This window comes from Colobus angolensis, unplaced genomic scaffold (assembly GCF_000951035.1).
Source record: "Colobus angolensis palliatus isolate OR3802 unplaced genomic scaffold, Cang.pa_1.0 Scaffold165, whole genome shotgun sequence".
Lineage (NCBI taxonomy): Eukaryota > Metazoa > Chordata > Mammalia > Primates > Cercopithecidae > Colobus > Colobus angolensis.
In genome coordinates this window covers 1,659,764-1,675,832 of record NW_012114766.1, presented here as the reverse complement: position 1 = coordinate 1,675,832, position 16,069 = coordinate 1,659,764, and the positions used below count along the sequence as shown (strand labels likewise).

At 45.3% G+C, this 16,069-nt stretch overlaps 1 protein-coding gene across 1 annotated transcript in view; it reads right to left on the bottom strand.

The window, feature by feature from the left end:
• ARHGEF10 (Rho guanine nucleotide exchange factor (GEF) 10) overlaps positions 1 to 16,069 on the bottom strand; it is a 135,156-nt gene that overhangs the window by 31,162 nt on the left and 87,925 nt on the right. The window contains exons 19-25 of the mRNA XM_011937549.1: positions 7,016 to 7,131; positions 6,169 to 6,296; positions 5,887 to 5,987; positions 4,248 to 4,369; positions 3,207 to 3,293; positions 676 to 899; positions 1 to 45 (exon numbers count right to left, since the gene is read on the bottom strand). Of these exons, the coding sequence (XP_011792939.1) occupies positions 1 to 45; positions 676 to 899; positions 3,207 to 3,293; positions 4,248 to 4,369; positions 5,887 to 5,987; positions 6,169 to 6,296; positions 7,016 to 7,131 (823 nt within the window). The remainder of the gene's footprint in view (positions 46 to 675; positions 900 to 3,206; positions 3,294 to 4,247; positions 4,370 to 5,886; positions 5,988 to 6,168; positions 6,297 to 7,015; positions 7,132 to 16,069) is intronic.

Sequence of the window (16,069 nt, the reverse complement as noted above, 5' to 3'; positions counted from 1 at the left end):
AGTCTCACTTTCTTGGAGCCTTGACTGCTTTTATAAATGGAAATGCTTTAAGAGAAAAATACAGGCTAATAAATATATTTGCTCCTTGTGAGAAGAACCAGGGTGCCTATTAACACAAACACAAAACTTTTCAACTCTTCCCTCTTGTCTTTCCTTCTCCATTCCTAGGGACACTTGCCTGTACTTTTAAAAAATTTGCAATCACCTTGATTTCTTTATTTTTAAAAGGGAAATTCTGGGATATATGAAAAAAATTAGTTCTTCCTATATATCTTGGAACTTCACATCAGGAAAATCATTTTAACTCTCCTTTAAATAGTGTCAGCAATTCAGTATGATCATGACATAGAATATGGCTGTTTTATTCCAAAATATAAGGGGATGTGCTTTTAAAAACCGTTAATAAAAATGAGACATTTCAGTGGCAAACAGCCAAACTTTCCCCTTCAAAGAAATACCACTTCTCTTTAAGAGTTTCCTAGAATAATTTCCATGGGTCCAACTGACTAGTTATTTCAAAGTGCAATGACCCTAAAATTGTCCCCTGGTATCCCCTAATTCCTGCACGGGCTACTCCTGAGTCAAAATCAAGGACTCTTTCCAGGATAGGCTCCCCACCACGGCCTCCACGGGCAGAGCTGGCTGATTCTCTGTAACACGGTAAGCACACCCTACCTTCCCTCCTCCGTCCCTACACAGATCGTGGGGACCTCAGAAGCTCTCACGGCCGAGGTCTCGGGGTCCAGGGGTGCCCCGGGCTCTCTGCGCTTCTCCTCAACAGGAATGTACAGCATGCAGAGGATGCGAGACTCCACATTGAAGCACTCGATGACTTTGGGGGTGGAATTTTGAAACGAGACGATGGCAATCTGACCCATTTGATGGGTGCAACTTCCGATCTGAATCAGAGAATTAGGAAGAAAAAAGAAAATGAGCATGTGGGGGCTTCCATAATACGCTGGAACCTGACACTTAAAGGCCACAAGTTTCGATTTTCATGTGAGAATCAACACACTTAGAAAATTCAAAAAAATGCTTAAACAATTGCTCACGGAGCCCCTTTTTCTTTTCAATATATTTAATTTGGTTTCCAAAACATTTTAAAGCAAGAGCGTAGCTTTCCTTTTCACAAAGTCACATTTCTATACTTTAAAAATCATGTACTCATCACAATATGAAGGTAAGGGCTCATCCATCCTTAATTTAAAATCCTGAGGCAGATTATTATCAATTTTAATAACAACACTAATGTTTAATGACCTTGGTTAAGAAAATAAACAGTGGCCGGGCGCGGTGGCTCAAGCCTGTAATCCCAGCACTTTGGGAGGCCGAGACGGGTGGATCGCGAGGTCAGGAGATCGAGACCATCCTGATCTACACGGTGAAACCCCGTCTCTACTAAAAAATACAAAAAACTAGCCGGGCGATGAGGCGGGCGCCTGTAGTCCCAGCTACTCGGGAGGCTGAGGCAGGAGAATGGCGTAAACCCGGGAGGCGGAGCTTGCAGTGAGCTGAGAACCGGCCACTGCACTCCAGCCTGGGCGGCAGAGCAAGACTCCCTCTCAGAAAAAAAAAAAAAAAAAAAAAGAAAATAAACCTTTCAAATGTGAAAAACATCAATAAGAATACATCCCAAAGTAGATCACTGGAATTCAACATGTGGTATGCTGTGGAATTTCTTTTTTTGTTGTTGTTTCTTTTTTTTTTGGAGACAATCTCACTGTGTCACCCAGGCTGGAGTGCAATGGCATGATCTCGGCTCACTGCAACCTCCGCCTCCTGGGTTCAAGCGATTCTCCCGCCTCAGCCTCCTGAGTAACTGGGATTACAGGCACACGCCACCACGCCCGGCTAATTTTTGTATTTTTAGTAGAGATGAGATTTCACTACGTGAAAGTACAGATGGGATTTCACTATGGTTGGCCAGGCTGGTCTCAAACTCCTGACCTCATGATCCACCCGCCTTGGCCTCCCCAAGTGCTGGGATTCCAGGCGGGAGCCACTGTGCCTGCCGCAGATTTTCTACAGTAGCATTGCTGCAACAGTGTACATGAACTTCCTGTGTGTTTGAATCTCTACAATGAGAACACATAGCATAGTTAGTTTCCCAATTTAACCTCAAATTTATTTATGCATTTTCTATTTATTTATGCATTTTCTAAGTGGGAAAGGGTCTGATCCCTCTGAACAGAAAGCACTAGCTGGTTTAGGGTGGCGTTTTCATTGATTCTTTTTCTTTTCCGCCAACTTTGAGAACGTTGTTAGACTCTCCTTATTCTTCCTGTATTTGTTGACGCTACATACAGACATCCCACTTTCATGCTTTTATGGGAAGGATGCCAATCTGCCAAGCCCCTGTCCTGCCTACAGGGCCTGAGGGCTATGACCAGGCCAGGGGATGAAGCTTCAGCGATGACAGGTCTGCCTACCCGGAAGGAAAACAGTTCTCTTGGAAGTGGAAACCCACAAGGGAATTAAGGCTGCTCCTCCATTCATAGGCTGGTACAAATGAAATACCAGGTAATTGGGTTGTTCAGTTTCTGACACTCAACTAGGAACACCGACCAAGCAGGATCTGTGGCTGTGAGAAGTGAGAGGCAGTGGCGTGCTGCACAGACAGGATGCCTGGGAGGGAAGCATGAGAGTCTGGAAAAGCCCAGTGGAGCCCTGGAGGGTGCGTCTGAGGCTGCAGGGAGGGAACACAGGAAACCAGAGACGGGAGAGCCTGGGACCACACAGCTCTAAGAATGTCCTCTGGTTTGCAGGAACCAGGAAAGTCTACTGCAATTCCAGCCTAATTTCAGATGCGATATTTCATTTGGAACAAATTAATGTTAACTGCTAAGTTTCCACTGGAAAAAGCCAGTCTTGGAACAAGAAAAAAAATCCATGCAATGTTGACACCAAAACGGAAAAACATATTAAAATTATTCTCTTATTAGTTAGTTGTCTTTGGACTGAACTTTATCTGGTAAATGTTTTAGATGAAAAGGAAAAGAAACAAATATTTGCATTCCTAAGAACTCTAATTTTTTCCCAAAAGTGATCAGCTCCTTTTCAAAGAAGTTTTCATGTTTATAAGTACACTCTGGGATATGCCACCACCAACTCTCTACTGAGCAATTCATATCTCAGTCTCTCATCACATTAAGCATGAATGTGGATTCTCTGTGAACTTGCACCAAAACCAAATAAACACATCTTACCCACAGGAAACCATGTGCCGTGGAAAATGAATCTGGCTGGCTTTCATTGTTTAGGTAAGGTTCAGGATTATAAGCAGCACATTCAATCTAAAATGGAATAAAATCAAATGCTCACATATAAAACAGAGCTAAGAGGCTCCTAGACTATATAACGTCTTAAATGGATGACTTTACTTCCAATGTATAACCACAAAAAATTACAGGTTCATCATCTGAAAAAGATTAAAATAGGGAGGATAAAAGTTTAAAAGTACAACTCTCAGAAGTTAGCTTTTCAGAAGCAAACACCTAAGTAGATTCAACCTTCGGTATCTTACTCTTCAGATCCCATCAGCATGCTGAAATCCAGCGTGTCAGGGCACTTCAGATGGGAGGGCTGGCCCTGCAGGCATCAAGTGCAGTCTGTGATGGCCTGCGCCTCTCCCCTTCCCTGTCCCACCCCAGCCTCTCCCAGAGGAGTCCTGTGCACTGCCTGAGACTCCCAACAGGAGGGGTCGGGGAGCTGCTGGGAAACCCTGGCCAGAGACCAGGGTGAGAAGAAACATCTTAAAGAATAGGATATCATCCACATCACTGAAGGCCCTGGCCTGTGATGCCTGAGTCAGCAACACTGGCAACATTAATAAGATGCCACCCTGGAGATGGAGTCGAGTCCGCCAAGGCAGAGAGCGGGCACAGTGCCTCAAGTAGACAGGAGACCTGGAGTTAACGATCCACTGTGGAAACAGACTGCTTGCCAAGCAAAGGCAAAACAGAGCTACAAATGTGAAACATGTGTCCCGTTTAACTAACAAAGCCTCAGATGCCGTGGCACTGCTAGAGTACCCGAGGGTCCTGGCCCAGGACCGGGCTTCGGAGACAATGGCTGGGCATTTTTTTAGGTTTCAAACAACAGCGGTCTTATTTCCAAATAAATGACCTCTAGAGAAGCGGTCACTATAGTGAACCTGGGAATTCTGACCACACCCCTTAAGAATCATCCCCCAGGTGGCCCAATCAGAGCTGCGAGGTGCACCCCACCCCGGGCCCTGCTCCCTTCACCTTGAACTCCTGCTGCTTGGCCACCATCACGGGCATATGTCCGACAAGGAGAGGATGCTTCTCCTTCTTAATGTGATTCCCATCGTCTTCCACACAGAACCAGCCCATGTGGTTCTCCTCTTCTGCGATTAGATTGAGAGAGAAATGAGCAAGAATGCAGTCAACTCACATACAACAGACCTGCTTCACAGGTCACAGCAGGCTAAGTTTCTGGCATTCTGTTTGTATAGGGCCAGACGACGCCATTGTGGAAAACAGACAATCTCTTCTTAAAGCATAGGCTGTATATTCGCAGCATTCTGTTAAGTTTCTGGCATTCTGTTTGTATAGGGCCAGACGACGCCATTGTGGAAAACAGACAATCTCTTCTTAAAGCATAGGCTGTATATTCGCAGCATTACTTTAGGAGGCAGCCTGGTCTCATCTAAGAGGCAGGGACCTCTTCCTGTTTGCGCCTCCTGAATACGCTGGACCCAAGTGCTGTGAAACTCTGCTGTATAAACCACATAGGTCTACTTCCCTTTGTTGTTCTCCAGTTTTTCCAAAGCAAAAGAAATGTTTAGATTCAAATACCAGAGATGTACTGAGAAACTTTAAAACATGGTATAATACTATGGGATCAACAAAAGTACAATGAAATGGAGAAATATTTTACTACCAAAGCAAACTGTCGACCTGAGCATTAAAGAATATGTAGCTGATCTGAAGACGAAGCAGGGCTTATCTGCACGTCCAGCTCATTCTCTTTAGAGAGTGGCCACTTCCTTGATTGCTGAGTCACTCTGAACCTGACCTGGCAAACGACCAAATTATTCAGCAAGACGGAGAGGGGCTGTGTTTCTGCTTCCTCGTCAAGTGAGCACAAAGTCAGGACAGCTTTCCCTTCCAGGACAAAGCCCTTCCGCTGATGAGAGCTCCCTGGAGCAATGGCATTACCCACGCTCCGCACTTCTCTTCTGTATTTTATACTCCGTTAACATTTCAGAATATCTACAGCAGAAGGAAAGTTTTACACACACACGACATCCCAGTGTGTTCTGCGTAGCAAGTCTATAAGCGTGTGTGTAAGTACATCACACACACCCCGCAAAAAACAATCAAGGCTGAAGAGACATAGGAACAAGGAAATCATACAGTCACATCCATCTACAGTGAAACCCTAGGGTTTATCTTTGGTGCTGGGAGGATCTTTAGTGACCCCTCAGCCCAACCCTGTGTTTTGCTTCTCAGTGAGGGGTGAGCAGAAGGGTCAAGAGGAACAATGACCTCCCCTGCCATTTGGAGGCCACCGCCCACCGCCCACTGCCCACCGCCCGCCTTGAGCACCTGGCTCACGGTCAGGCTCCACGGGCTTCCTCTGTGTTCAGCTGCCTCAGCTGATATTCATGTTCTGGTACCAGAAACACCATCCATTTTAACACAAAACCCCTCCATTTTAACATGCAAGCCCTCCATTTTAATATGAACATCTTAAAAATCACCGGGGCTAGGGTGAATTTTCCTGTTTAGAAACACTTTCAGGTCAATGGATGGATCTACTGCTGAGTTTCCTTCTCAACCCTGACCTTACCCTTGTGGGCAGGAATTCATCATCACGCCGCATGCCTCATTCAGCCTCGGTCAGCCAGACCTTACTTACCCAGGGCGAGCTTGGCCATCTGTAAGCTGTTGACCCAGGACTCCTTGATGGCAGGGGTGAACGTATTGAACACAGCTGTAAAGAACGTCGGTCGCCCAGATCTGCCAGAAACAACAGACAAGCATTCATTTTATAAAACGTGCTCCATCCTGTGAGGTTAAATTACACATTTTGCCTGTCTGATAGAATCAGCAAACCAAAAAACATACATGTCATGACAAAGAACCATTTTTTTTTCCCCAGCATTGGCCAAGAAGGTTTCGTTTTAAAGCTACTACTAACTTGTCCTGCTTCCCCGGGAGCTGTAACTGAATTCTGCAGCAGTCCGCAGCTCTGATTTCATCTTCTTTCTTCAAAATAAGCCTTTGTAAACCTGATGTCCAGTCATGGGCTACTGACTGGTTTAAGTTCTACAAAGGAAATAAATACGCACATTTCAAGAGTGTTTAAAAAGTAGGGCCATCCCAAGGAAGATAAAAAAACAAAATTTTAGTATGAGAAATTCAGACCAAACGAAACTATCGGATTATGAAAAAGAAAGCTTTGGGAGTTGGATGACATTGGTGGGGGCGGGGCTGAGACATTTCTAAAACAGAACTGATATTCAAGCCTATTGGCAAAAGGAAAAAAAGTTACCATTATATAGTCTCACCTTATCTAACGTAAGAGAAAATGTACATTCAGATTAATTTTTATTTTTTTATTTTTATTTTTTATTTTTTATTTTGAGACGGAGTCTCGCTCTGTTGCCCAGGCTGGAGTGCAGTAGCCGGACCTCAGCTCACTGCAAGCTCCGCCTCCCGGGTTTACGCCATTCTCCTGCCTCAGCCTCCCGAGTAGCTGGGACTACAGGTGCCTGCCACCTCGCCCGGCTATTTTTTTGTATTTTTTAGTAGAGACGGGGTTTCACCGTGTTAGCCAGGATGGTCTCGATCTCCTGACCTCGTGATCCGCCTGTCTCGGCCTCCCAAAGTGCTGGGATTACAGGCTTGAGCCACCGCGCCCGGCCAATTAATTTTTAAAGTCAAAATGAATTCTCACTTCTGGTAGAACTTGGAGATATAATCACATACTTACAATGACTTAAAAGTAAAGGCAGAATCTTAAATCCAATTGCTTTGATTGTTACCTGATAGTTTCCTTTAAGGTTTCCTATCAGCTGAGTGATTTGACCAATTACATTTAAGTCATGCAACAAGTTTTGTAAATCTTGATACAGTTGTCCTGGTCCCATGTAAACTTTGTCTACAAAATAAGCAAAAAGAAAAAAAAAAAAAAGAATACAAATGTAAAGCCATATTTACTCCAATAATTGAGGGAAGAAAATACTATAATACTAGTTAAATAATTTTTAAGTTGAGGGGTGAATCTAGAACTTTTAAAAAGTGGACATTGTCAAGCATGTAGTGGTTTATCCTTTTCTAACATTTATGTAGAAATAATTTTAGATGGAAAAGTTGCAAAGAGCTGCCTCCTGAGTGCCCAGGCCTGGCTTTCCCGAGGATAACATCTGACGTAAGTGTAGCATGACCGTCAAATCCATGATACCACATTGACATGGCACTCCTGACTGATCTACAGACCGTCTTCAAACCTCACCGCTTTCGCATGAATGCCATTTTCTAGTCCCGGATCCAGCCCAGGGGCTCGCACTGCGTTCAGTGGTCACGTCCCCAAAATCTCCTCCAGTCTGGGGGAGTTTCTCAATCTTCCTCTTTCGTGACCCTGGCATTTTTGTAGGAGGCTGGTGAGTTACAGAATGACAGAATGTCTCGCAATTTGGGTTTGACTCATGTTTTGTTCCTTTTGTATCTTTTCAACACTGTTGACATAACAGCTATTAGTAAGAGGCACTTCAAAATGACATTTTATCTCAACCACATTTCCAATAACTGGGGTCATCTACCATCAAAATGAGTTCCCCAGTGATCTTTCCTAAAGTTTTTTTTGTTTGTTTGTTTTTAAGGGAATAGAAATGATTTGTCTTCGATGACTTGGGTTAGAGGAATGACGCGTGCCCTGGGGTCTAGGTGCCCAAGTGAGAATTGCTCCACCCCTCACAGAGGGTTTCCTGTGTACTACAGGAAGTGATGTTCAAATACTTCCTCATTAAATCCCACGATGGGCCCACAAGCACAGATGACAGATGTCTCCATCTCCCCACCTGACTGATGACAGATGAGAAGGATTCGATCTCAGAATTAGCCTGAGTGTCTGTACTTTAAGCAATACGCAGTAATACACTCCTTCTTTTCCACTTTTCATAGAAATAAATTGTCTAAGGTCAAACAACCAGTAAGAGAAGGAGCCAAAATTCAAACCCAAGGAGAAGAAATTCACTTAAGTTGAGTAAGGTGCCTTGTGTTTCAGCCGGACAGGCTTCCTGGCCGTGGGTCTGTAGAATCGCACAGACTTGAACATAGTGGAATCGCACAGACCTGAGCATAGTGGAATCGCACGGACCTGAGCTTACAGCGCTCAGAACTTGGTCTCAGGCTCTGACATGGACATTCTGAAAGTCTTTTTCTTTTCTTTTTTTTTTTTTTATTTTGAGACGAAGTCTCGCTGTTGTCCCCAGGCTGCAGTGCGATGGTACGATCTTGGCTCACTGCGACCTCTGCCTCCAGGATTCAAGCAATTCTCCTGCCTCAGCCTCCTGAGTAGCTGGGAATACGGGCACCTGCCACCATGCCCAGCTAATTTTTGTATTTTTAGTAGAGATTTAGTAGGGGTTTCACCATGTTGGCCAGGCTGGTCTTGAACTCCTGACCTCAGGTGATCCGCCCGCCTCGGCCTCCCAAAGTGCTGGAATTACAGGCGTGAGCCACTGCACCTGGCCTGAACATCCTGAAATTCTTAATAATTTTGAAGAAAGGACTCTGCATTTCCTTCTGTGCTACATCCCACAAATTATGCAGCTTGTTCTTTTAGTGTATGTAACATATATAATACATATATATCAAAACTGAAAAAATCTACATATTTCCAATAAAAATATTTCAGATATATGTATCTAAAAATATTTACTATATAACTGAAGAGTAGCATAACCATTTATAATTTTGCAGGCACTTTATGTTAAAGACATGCTTTTGTGGTATTTATGCACATGGTAGGCCTGATTTTTATCCACTATCTAGACAAATTCAATTACTAACTGCATTTGAAGTATCATGATGTTTCATAAAAAAGGGAGCAGCCAGGCACAGTGGCTCATTCCTGTAATCCCAGCACTTTGGGAGACCGAGGTGGGAGGATCACCTGAGGTCAAGAATTTGAGGCCAGCCTGACCAACATGGAGAAACCCCATCTCTACTAAAAATACAAAATTAGCTGGGCGTGATGGCGCATGCCTGTAATCCCAGCTACTCGGGAGGCTGACGCAGGAGAATTGCTTGAAGCCAGGAGGCAGAGGTTGCGGTGAGCTGAGATCACACCATTGCACTCCAGCCTGGGCAATGAGAGCTAAAGCCCGTCTCAGAAAAGAAAAAAAAAAGGGCAAAGTGATCCAGTAGTTACACATAGCAACTTTATTTATCCTTACAGAATGCTTACAATTTACAATTTAAAATGTTTCATAACACACATATTTGCTTTCATTCATAAACTCTGATAATAAACTCTATAAACACAACCTTATAATACAAGTATAGGCTGGGTGTCGTGGCTAATGCCCACAATCTCAGCATTTGGGAAGCCAAGGTGACAGGACTGCCAAAGGCCAAGAATTCAAGACCAGCCTGGGCAACATAGTTTAAAAAAAACAAAAACAAAAACATAGAGTTTAAAAAAAAATTAGCCAGGCACTGTGGTGCATGCCTGTAGTCCCAAATACTTGGGAGGTTGAGGTAGGAAGATCACTCGAGCCAAGGAAGTTAAGGCTGCAGTGAGCTATAGTTGTGCCACTGCACTGCAGCCTGGGCATCCAAACAAGACCTTGTATCAAAATTAATAAATAGATGAGTAAATAAAATTATAAGCGCAATGTTTATTAATTAGTTGACTTCTTTTAAAATATGATCTTCACAATTATCATCCAATCAAATTGAACTTTCTATTTTTGGTGTGCAGCTCTACATATTTTCACACATGTATATATGCATATAAACATCTCCCCAGTAAGCCTGAGGGGGAACTCCAGGGCACACACAACCGCTCCATCACTCACAGAACAGCTCCATCACCTACGGAACAGCTCCATCACTCACGGAACAGCTCCATCACCCAGAGATCAGCTCCATCATCCAGAGATCAGCTCCATCACCCAGAGAACAGTTCCATCACCCATGGAAGAGCTCCATCACCCACAGAACAGCTCCATCACCCAAAGATCAGCTCTATCACCCACAGAACAGCTCCATCACCCAAAGATCAGCTCTATCATCCACAGAACAGCTCCATCACCCACAGAACAGCTCATCACTCATGGAACAGCTCCATCACTCACGGAACAGCTCCATCACCCACGGAACAGCTCCATCACTCACGGAACAGCCCCATCACCCATGGAACAGTTCATCACCCATGGAACAGCTCATCACCCATGGAACAGCTCCATCACACACGGAACAGCTCCATCACCCAGAGATCAGCTCCATCACACACGGAACAGCTCCATCACCCACAGAGCAGCTCTATCACCCAGAGAACAGCTCCATCACCCACAGAACAGCTCATCACTCACAGAACAGCTCCATCACTCACAGAACAGCTCCATCACCCAGAGATCAGCTCCATCACACATGGAACAGCTCCATCACCCACAGAGCAGCTCTGTCACCCACAGAACATGTGGAATAGGTCACAGGGATTCACAGGTGCACAGATTTCAGTTCATTGGGAGGAGTAGGTTCAAGAGGTCTAGTGTAGTTAATAAGGTATTGTATACTTGAAAATCACTAAGAGTGGACTTTAAGGTTCTCACCATGAACAAATGGCAAGTGTGTGAAGTAAGGCATATGCTAGTTAGCTTGATTTAGCCATCCAACAATGTATACATATTTCAAAACATCATGTTTTAAACTGTACATGTATATGATTACTTCTCAATTAAAAACATAAACGTTTTTAAAATAACACACACACACATACACACACGCACGCACACACACACACACACACACACACGGTGCCACCGATGTGAAACTATCACGGGAAGGGATAATACTCTTTTCCTAGTGTATTAAAGAACCTTCTGCACTGAGATGAGGAGGAGTTCCTTGACCTTATGGAGCATGGAAATGTGCTGAAGTTTTACGTCTGCCGGATCATCAGACAGTTCAAACACAGCACCGTCAGGGCACAGATGACACCACAGAGCAACCCGAGGCTTCCTCATCAATGGGGACAACGTGTGCTGCCAAGGAAAGCATCTGCACTCACATCCCAAGAATAACAACAAACCACACAGTGCGGCCAGTGCTTTTCAAATGTGATTCTCAGTTTCAGAAAGAATTGTTTCATGTTGATTTCAGGCCAAAATTGATTAAAGAAACCCCTGCAGTCCAGGTGCAGTGGCTCACACCTGTAATCCCAGCACTTTGGGAGGCTGAGGTAGGCGGATCACTGGAGGTCAAGAGTTCGAGACCAGCCTGGCCAACATGGTGAAACCTCGTCCCTACTAAAAATACAAAAAAAAAAAAAAAAAAAAATAGCTGGGCTTGGTGGTGCACACCTGTAGTCCCAGCAACTCAGGGAGGATGATGCAGGAGAATCACCTGAACCCAGGAGGCAGAGGTTGCAGTGAGCCAAGATCACACCATTGCACTCCAGCCTGGGCAACAGAGGGAGATTCCATCTAAAAAAAAAAAAAAAAAAAAAGACAGAAAGGAAAGGAAAAGAAAAAGAAAGAAACCCCCCGCAAATCAGAATTTCCGTTAGAGTTGACTTCCAGCCCTCTAGTTGACAATTTCTGGAGTTTTCAGTTCTTTGCCGCTGCAGTGACACACAATTGCTGCACTTCTGCAAAAGAACTTCCCGAGTCTTTCTCACGGACACTTCTCTTGTTTCCATGGAAATCCCTGCAATCTGTTTGAAAATTCAGGGTCTGTCAGTGAAACAGAATTTTGTGTGGCAAACAAGGAAGGGTTTGTGTGGCCAGATCAATAGCAAGCATGGCTGGAAAAGCCCCTGGGGGTGTGCTTGGTCCCTGAGAACCTCCATGCCTGGGCTCAAGGGGCACCCTCACAGCATCTTAAAGCCTCTCCTCCACGGTGTGAGACTGTGAGGTGTCCGAGCTGGAAGGTATCTCCAGGCACTGCGGAGGAGGTGAGATCAAGGAGGAATGGGCACTACCCCTCTCCATGCCAATGGCCTGATTGTGGGCAGCCCCAGCCCCCACCAGTATCCTCTGCAGCTGCCCATCGACCTTCATGGGGTCTGAAGACCTCTGCACCTCCGTAGCTCCTTAGCCCCATAAAACTCCTGTGTGCGTTTCTTTCTGGCGTTCTCCTCTTCAGAGCTGTGGCAGGGGTCTCTGCGGACGACACTCCCTAGTGCGGCACATCACCTCTGCCTCTGCCTCCGGACTCCTGAGTTCCTGGGGGCCCTGCCCTCCCCAGGACCTCACCTGCCTCCTGCAGGGAGCTTCCCATGGTTCTCAACCGGCAAGGCTGGTGCTGCCAAAGGAAACGGACTTAACATTGGAACGGCCCCTTTCCTCCAGGAACAAACTTGACTAAAAGCCTCATTTCCCTTGCAGCTAGAAATAATGTTTGCATTAGCGATGTCTAAGAGTGTCTGTGCATGGTGTGGCTACGATGGAGGAAGAGCTGATCAGAACAGGGTGCTAAAGAGAGACGATGAGTCAGCCGGTCGCGGTGGCTCATGCCTGTAATCCCAGCACTTTGGGAGGCTGAGGCAGGCAGATCACTTGAGGTCAGGAGTTGGAGATGAGCCTGGCCAATATGGTGAAACCCCATCTCTACTAAAAATACAAACATTAGCTGGGTTTGGTGGTGCACACCTGTAATTCCAGCTACTTGGCAGGCTGAGGCAGGAGAATCGATTGAACGCAGGAAGCAAAGGCTGCAGTGAGCCGACATGGTGCCACTGCACTCCAGCCTGGGCAACAGAGTGAGACTCCATGTCAGAAAAAAAAAAAAAATGGAGAGAGACGAAGAGTGGCTGTACGGCCCGTCCTGCAGGGCAGAGGCCGCAGGAATGGGGGAGCTGCTTTCCCAGCTGCAACCGCAAAACTCCCAACAGAGGGATCTTGTTCTCTCTGGCTACCCTTCCAGAAAGAGCTCTCTAGAAGCAGCTCCTTACTTCAGTGAGCAGAGCAGGATAAATGATCCCCACACCTAAAATGCAGCCGGCAGGTTGGAGCCCCAGGTGTGTCAAAAGAGTGTCTAAGAACATGAGCCGAAGAAATTACCCCAAAAAAGGGAGCAAATTTAACAACTGAGAAATTAAAAGCTTTAGACTTCTATAAAATTATAGACACAAATAATATGTGGAGACATGTAAAAACAGGCAATTATTTTCCATAAAGATTACATATAAACACATTAAAAACAATATTCTGAAACCCCAATGATAACATGAACAATTCCCAGAAAAGATACAGATGGTCAATATATATGGAGATGCTCACTCTCAGTATTAATCAAAGGAAAGCAAATTAAAACAGCCATTAAATCAGGTGAGGTGGCATGCACTTGTACTCCCAGCTCCTAAGAAGGTTGAGGCAGGAGGATCACTTGAGCCCAGTCATTTGAGGTTGCAGTGAGCCACCATTGTGTCTCTAAATGGCCACTGCCCTCCAGGCGAGGCAAGAACCCGATCTCAAAAAAAAAGCCATTAAAAATTTTTAACTTAAGGCAAATTTACAAAACTGTTTTTTACAAATCAAATCATAAAAGTTTCATTGTGTAATCAAAGTCAGACATAGCCTGTAGAAATGGAAACTGGGGAAGACTTCCTGGAAAGCCACTTGCAAAACTGTATCCAGAGTCTAAAAGAGTACACAAATGTTCTACTCTTTGACCTGAAAATTCCACTTCTTTTTTTTTTTTTTTTTTTGAGACGGAGTCTCGCTCTGTCGCCCAGGCTGGAGTGTGGAGTGCAGTGGCCGGATCTCAGCTCACTGCAAGCTCCGCCCCCCGGGTTTACGCCATTCTTCTGCCTCAGCCTCCCGAGTAGCTGAGACTACAGGCGCCCACCACCTCGCCCTGCTAGTTTTTTTTTTTGTATTTTTTAGTAGAGACGGGGTTTCACTGTATTAGCCAGGATGGTCTCGATCTCCTGACCTTGTGATCCGCCCGTCTCGGCCTCCCAAAGTGCTGGGATTACAGGCTTGAGCCACCGCGCCCGGCCGAAAATTCCACTTCTAAGGAAATTACCAGACTAATGTGTGAGGCTGTCTCCACATCACTCTTCGTAGTGGTCCAGTAACTGGAGAAGTTTGCAGTATGCAATAAACTCAGGTTCAATCACGAGGAAATGTCCTGTAGTCAGTTTAAATGACTTTGATTCAGAATTTTTAATGACTGAGAAAACGGTCATCCTATAATGTTAAATGAAAATTCCCTATACAGGATCACGTAGAGCAACTGTGGTATATGGACAATGGTGTGAGGAAAAGGCTGGAGAGAAACCACTCATGTGTTAATACAGTCTCCAGATACAAGAATTACAGGTCATTCTTACCATCTTTAAACATTTTAGTGTTTTCAACAGAGAACAAGAATTAACTCCCCGGAGAAAGAGGGTAATTTTTAAATAGCATCATACATAAGTCCCTAGTCTGATAAGAGGCACCAATTCAATTTCTCTATAAGCAAGTAGTTTTCTAACATGGAAAGTACAGAAAAATCTTGGTTATGAACCAGTAGTGATCCCAGCTATAACTCAGGCAAAATAAATCCTATGTGGTTCTGGACACGTTACGGCAGCTCCACCCAACGCAAGGCCTAGGAGACTCCCAGGTGCAAAGCTGAAACCACAGCACTGAACAGAGAAGAACAATAAGAACCTTCCCCTGCGACTAAAATCCACTTTGGCTTTTAGAGTTTTAACAAAACCCAAGCATTTTCTAATGTGAACATCACACTGCCACGAAGATACATGTCACGTCTCAAATGCCAGATCTTTAATCAAGAAGTAAAACCATCCCTATAGCTTCATGGGGTTTAAAAACCCAGAATATAACATTAATTTGCTCAACATCTACCTCGTATGTGTCCATGTGTACTAGGACACGCGTGTGTGATTCCCACAGAGACAGGACCCTGTCCACAGGCCCTCCTGCATGAGTACCTTTCTGTGGATGACCGTCCGCACTTAGGGACACTCCTAAGGGAGTCTTCTCCATTGAGACTTATGGGAATGACTGGTGTGTGACGCACAGGCATGGCACTCATCTGGCCCATCCCCATGGCCGAGGAGCTAGGATCGCTGCCCTGACGGGCTGGCCTTCAGGTCCTGGACAGGGCTATGACCCTGAATAGGTTTCTGGAATGTCAACTTGACTGACAGTCATAGCTCCCGGGATGCATGGGTGTCTAAGTTCACAGGTCAGCTATACAGGCCGTTAGCAACGAGTATTTTTGGCATCAACAGATCACGTAGACTAGTGTGCATGTCATATTTAGAAAATATTGGTATCCCTCTTTGCATGGAAACACTCCTCACCTGCCTCCTGTTGAGCTCCTAAGACAGAGAGTTTGAAGGGTGTGTTACTGAATACCCAGAAAATTCACACCAGTGTTTGTCCCTGAGGTAACAAGGGATATAAACAGACACAGTGACAGAGAAGGCGGCAGCCGTCTGCGTGGAGAACAGAGCCATGCGTGTGGCATCACCACCTCTATGGGACTGTCCTGAAAGCACGTGTGATGCTGGAAGACCCTTTCCCACTTTCTGTCCATCTGCCATGCTGCCCCCATTTCCTCCCCCAGACAGAGGCTGAGCCTGGAGATGGGCTTGGAACAGCCATTCTAACAGGGACCCAAGTCCCAGGCTGGCTCTGGGCTTCCTTAATGAGCTCTCATTTTGTGAAAGTATGAAATATTCTTTAAAAGTAGAAAAGCGGTCGGCAAAGCCTGAGTCCTGTCGTCTCGCCTTCCTCCCATACAGCATGAGCTTCACCACTCGCTCCACCTTCTCTACCAACTACCGGTCCCTGGGCTCTGTCCAGGCGCCCAGCTACGGCGCCCGGCCGGTCAGCAGCGCGGCCAGTGTC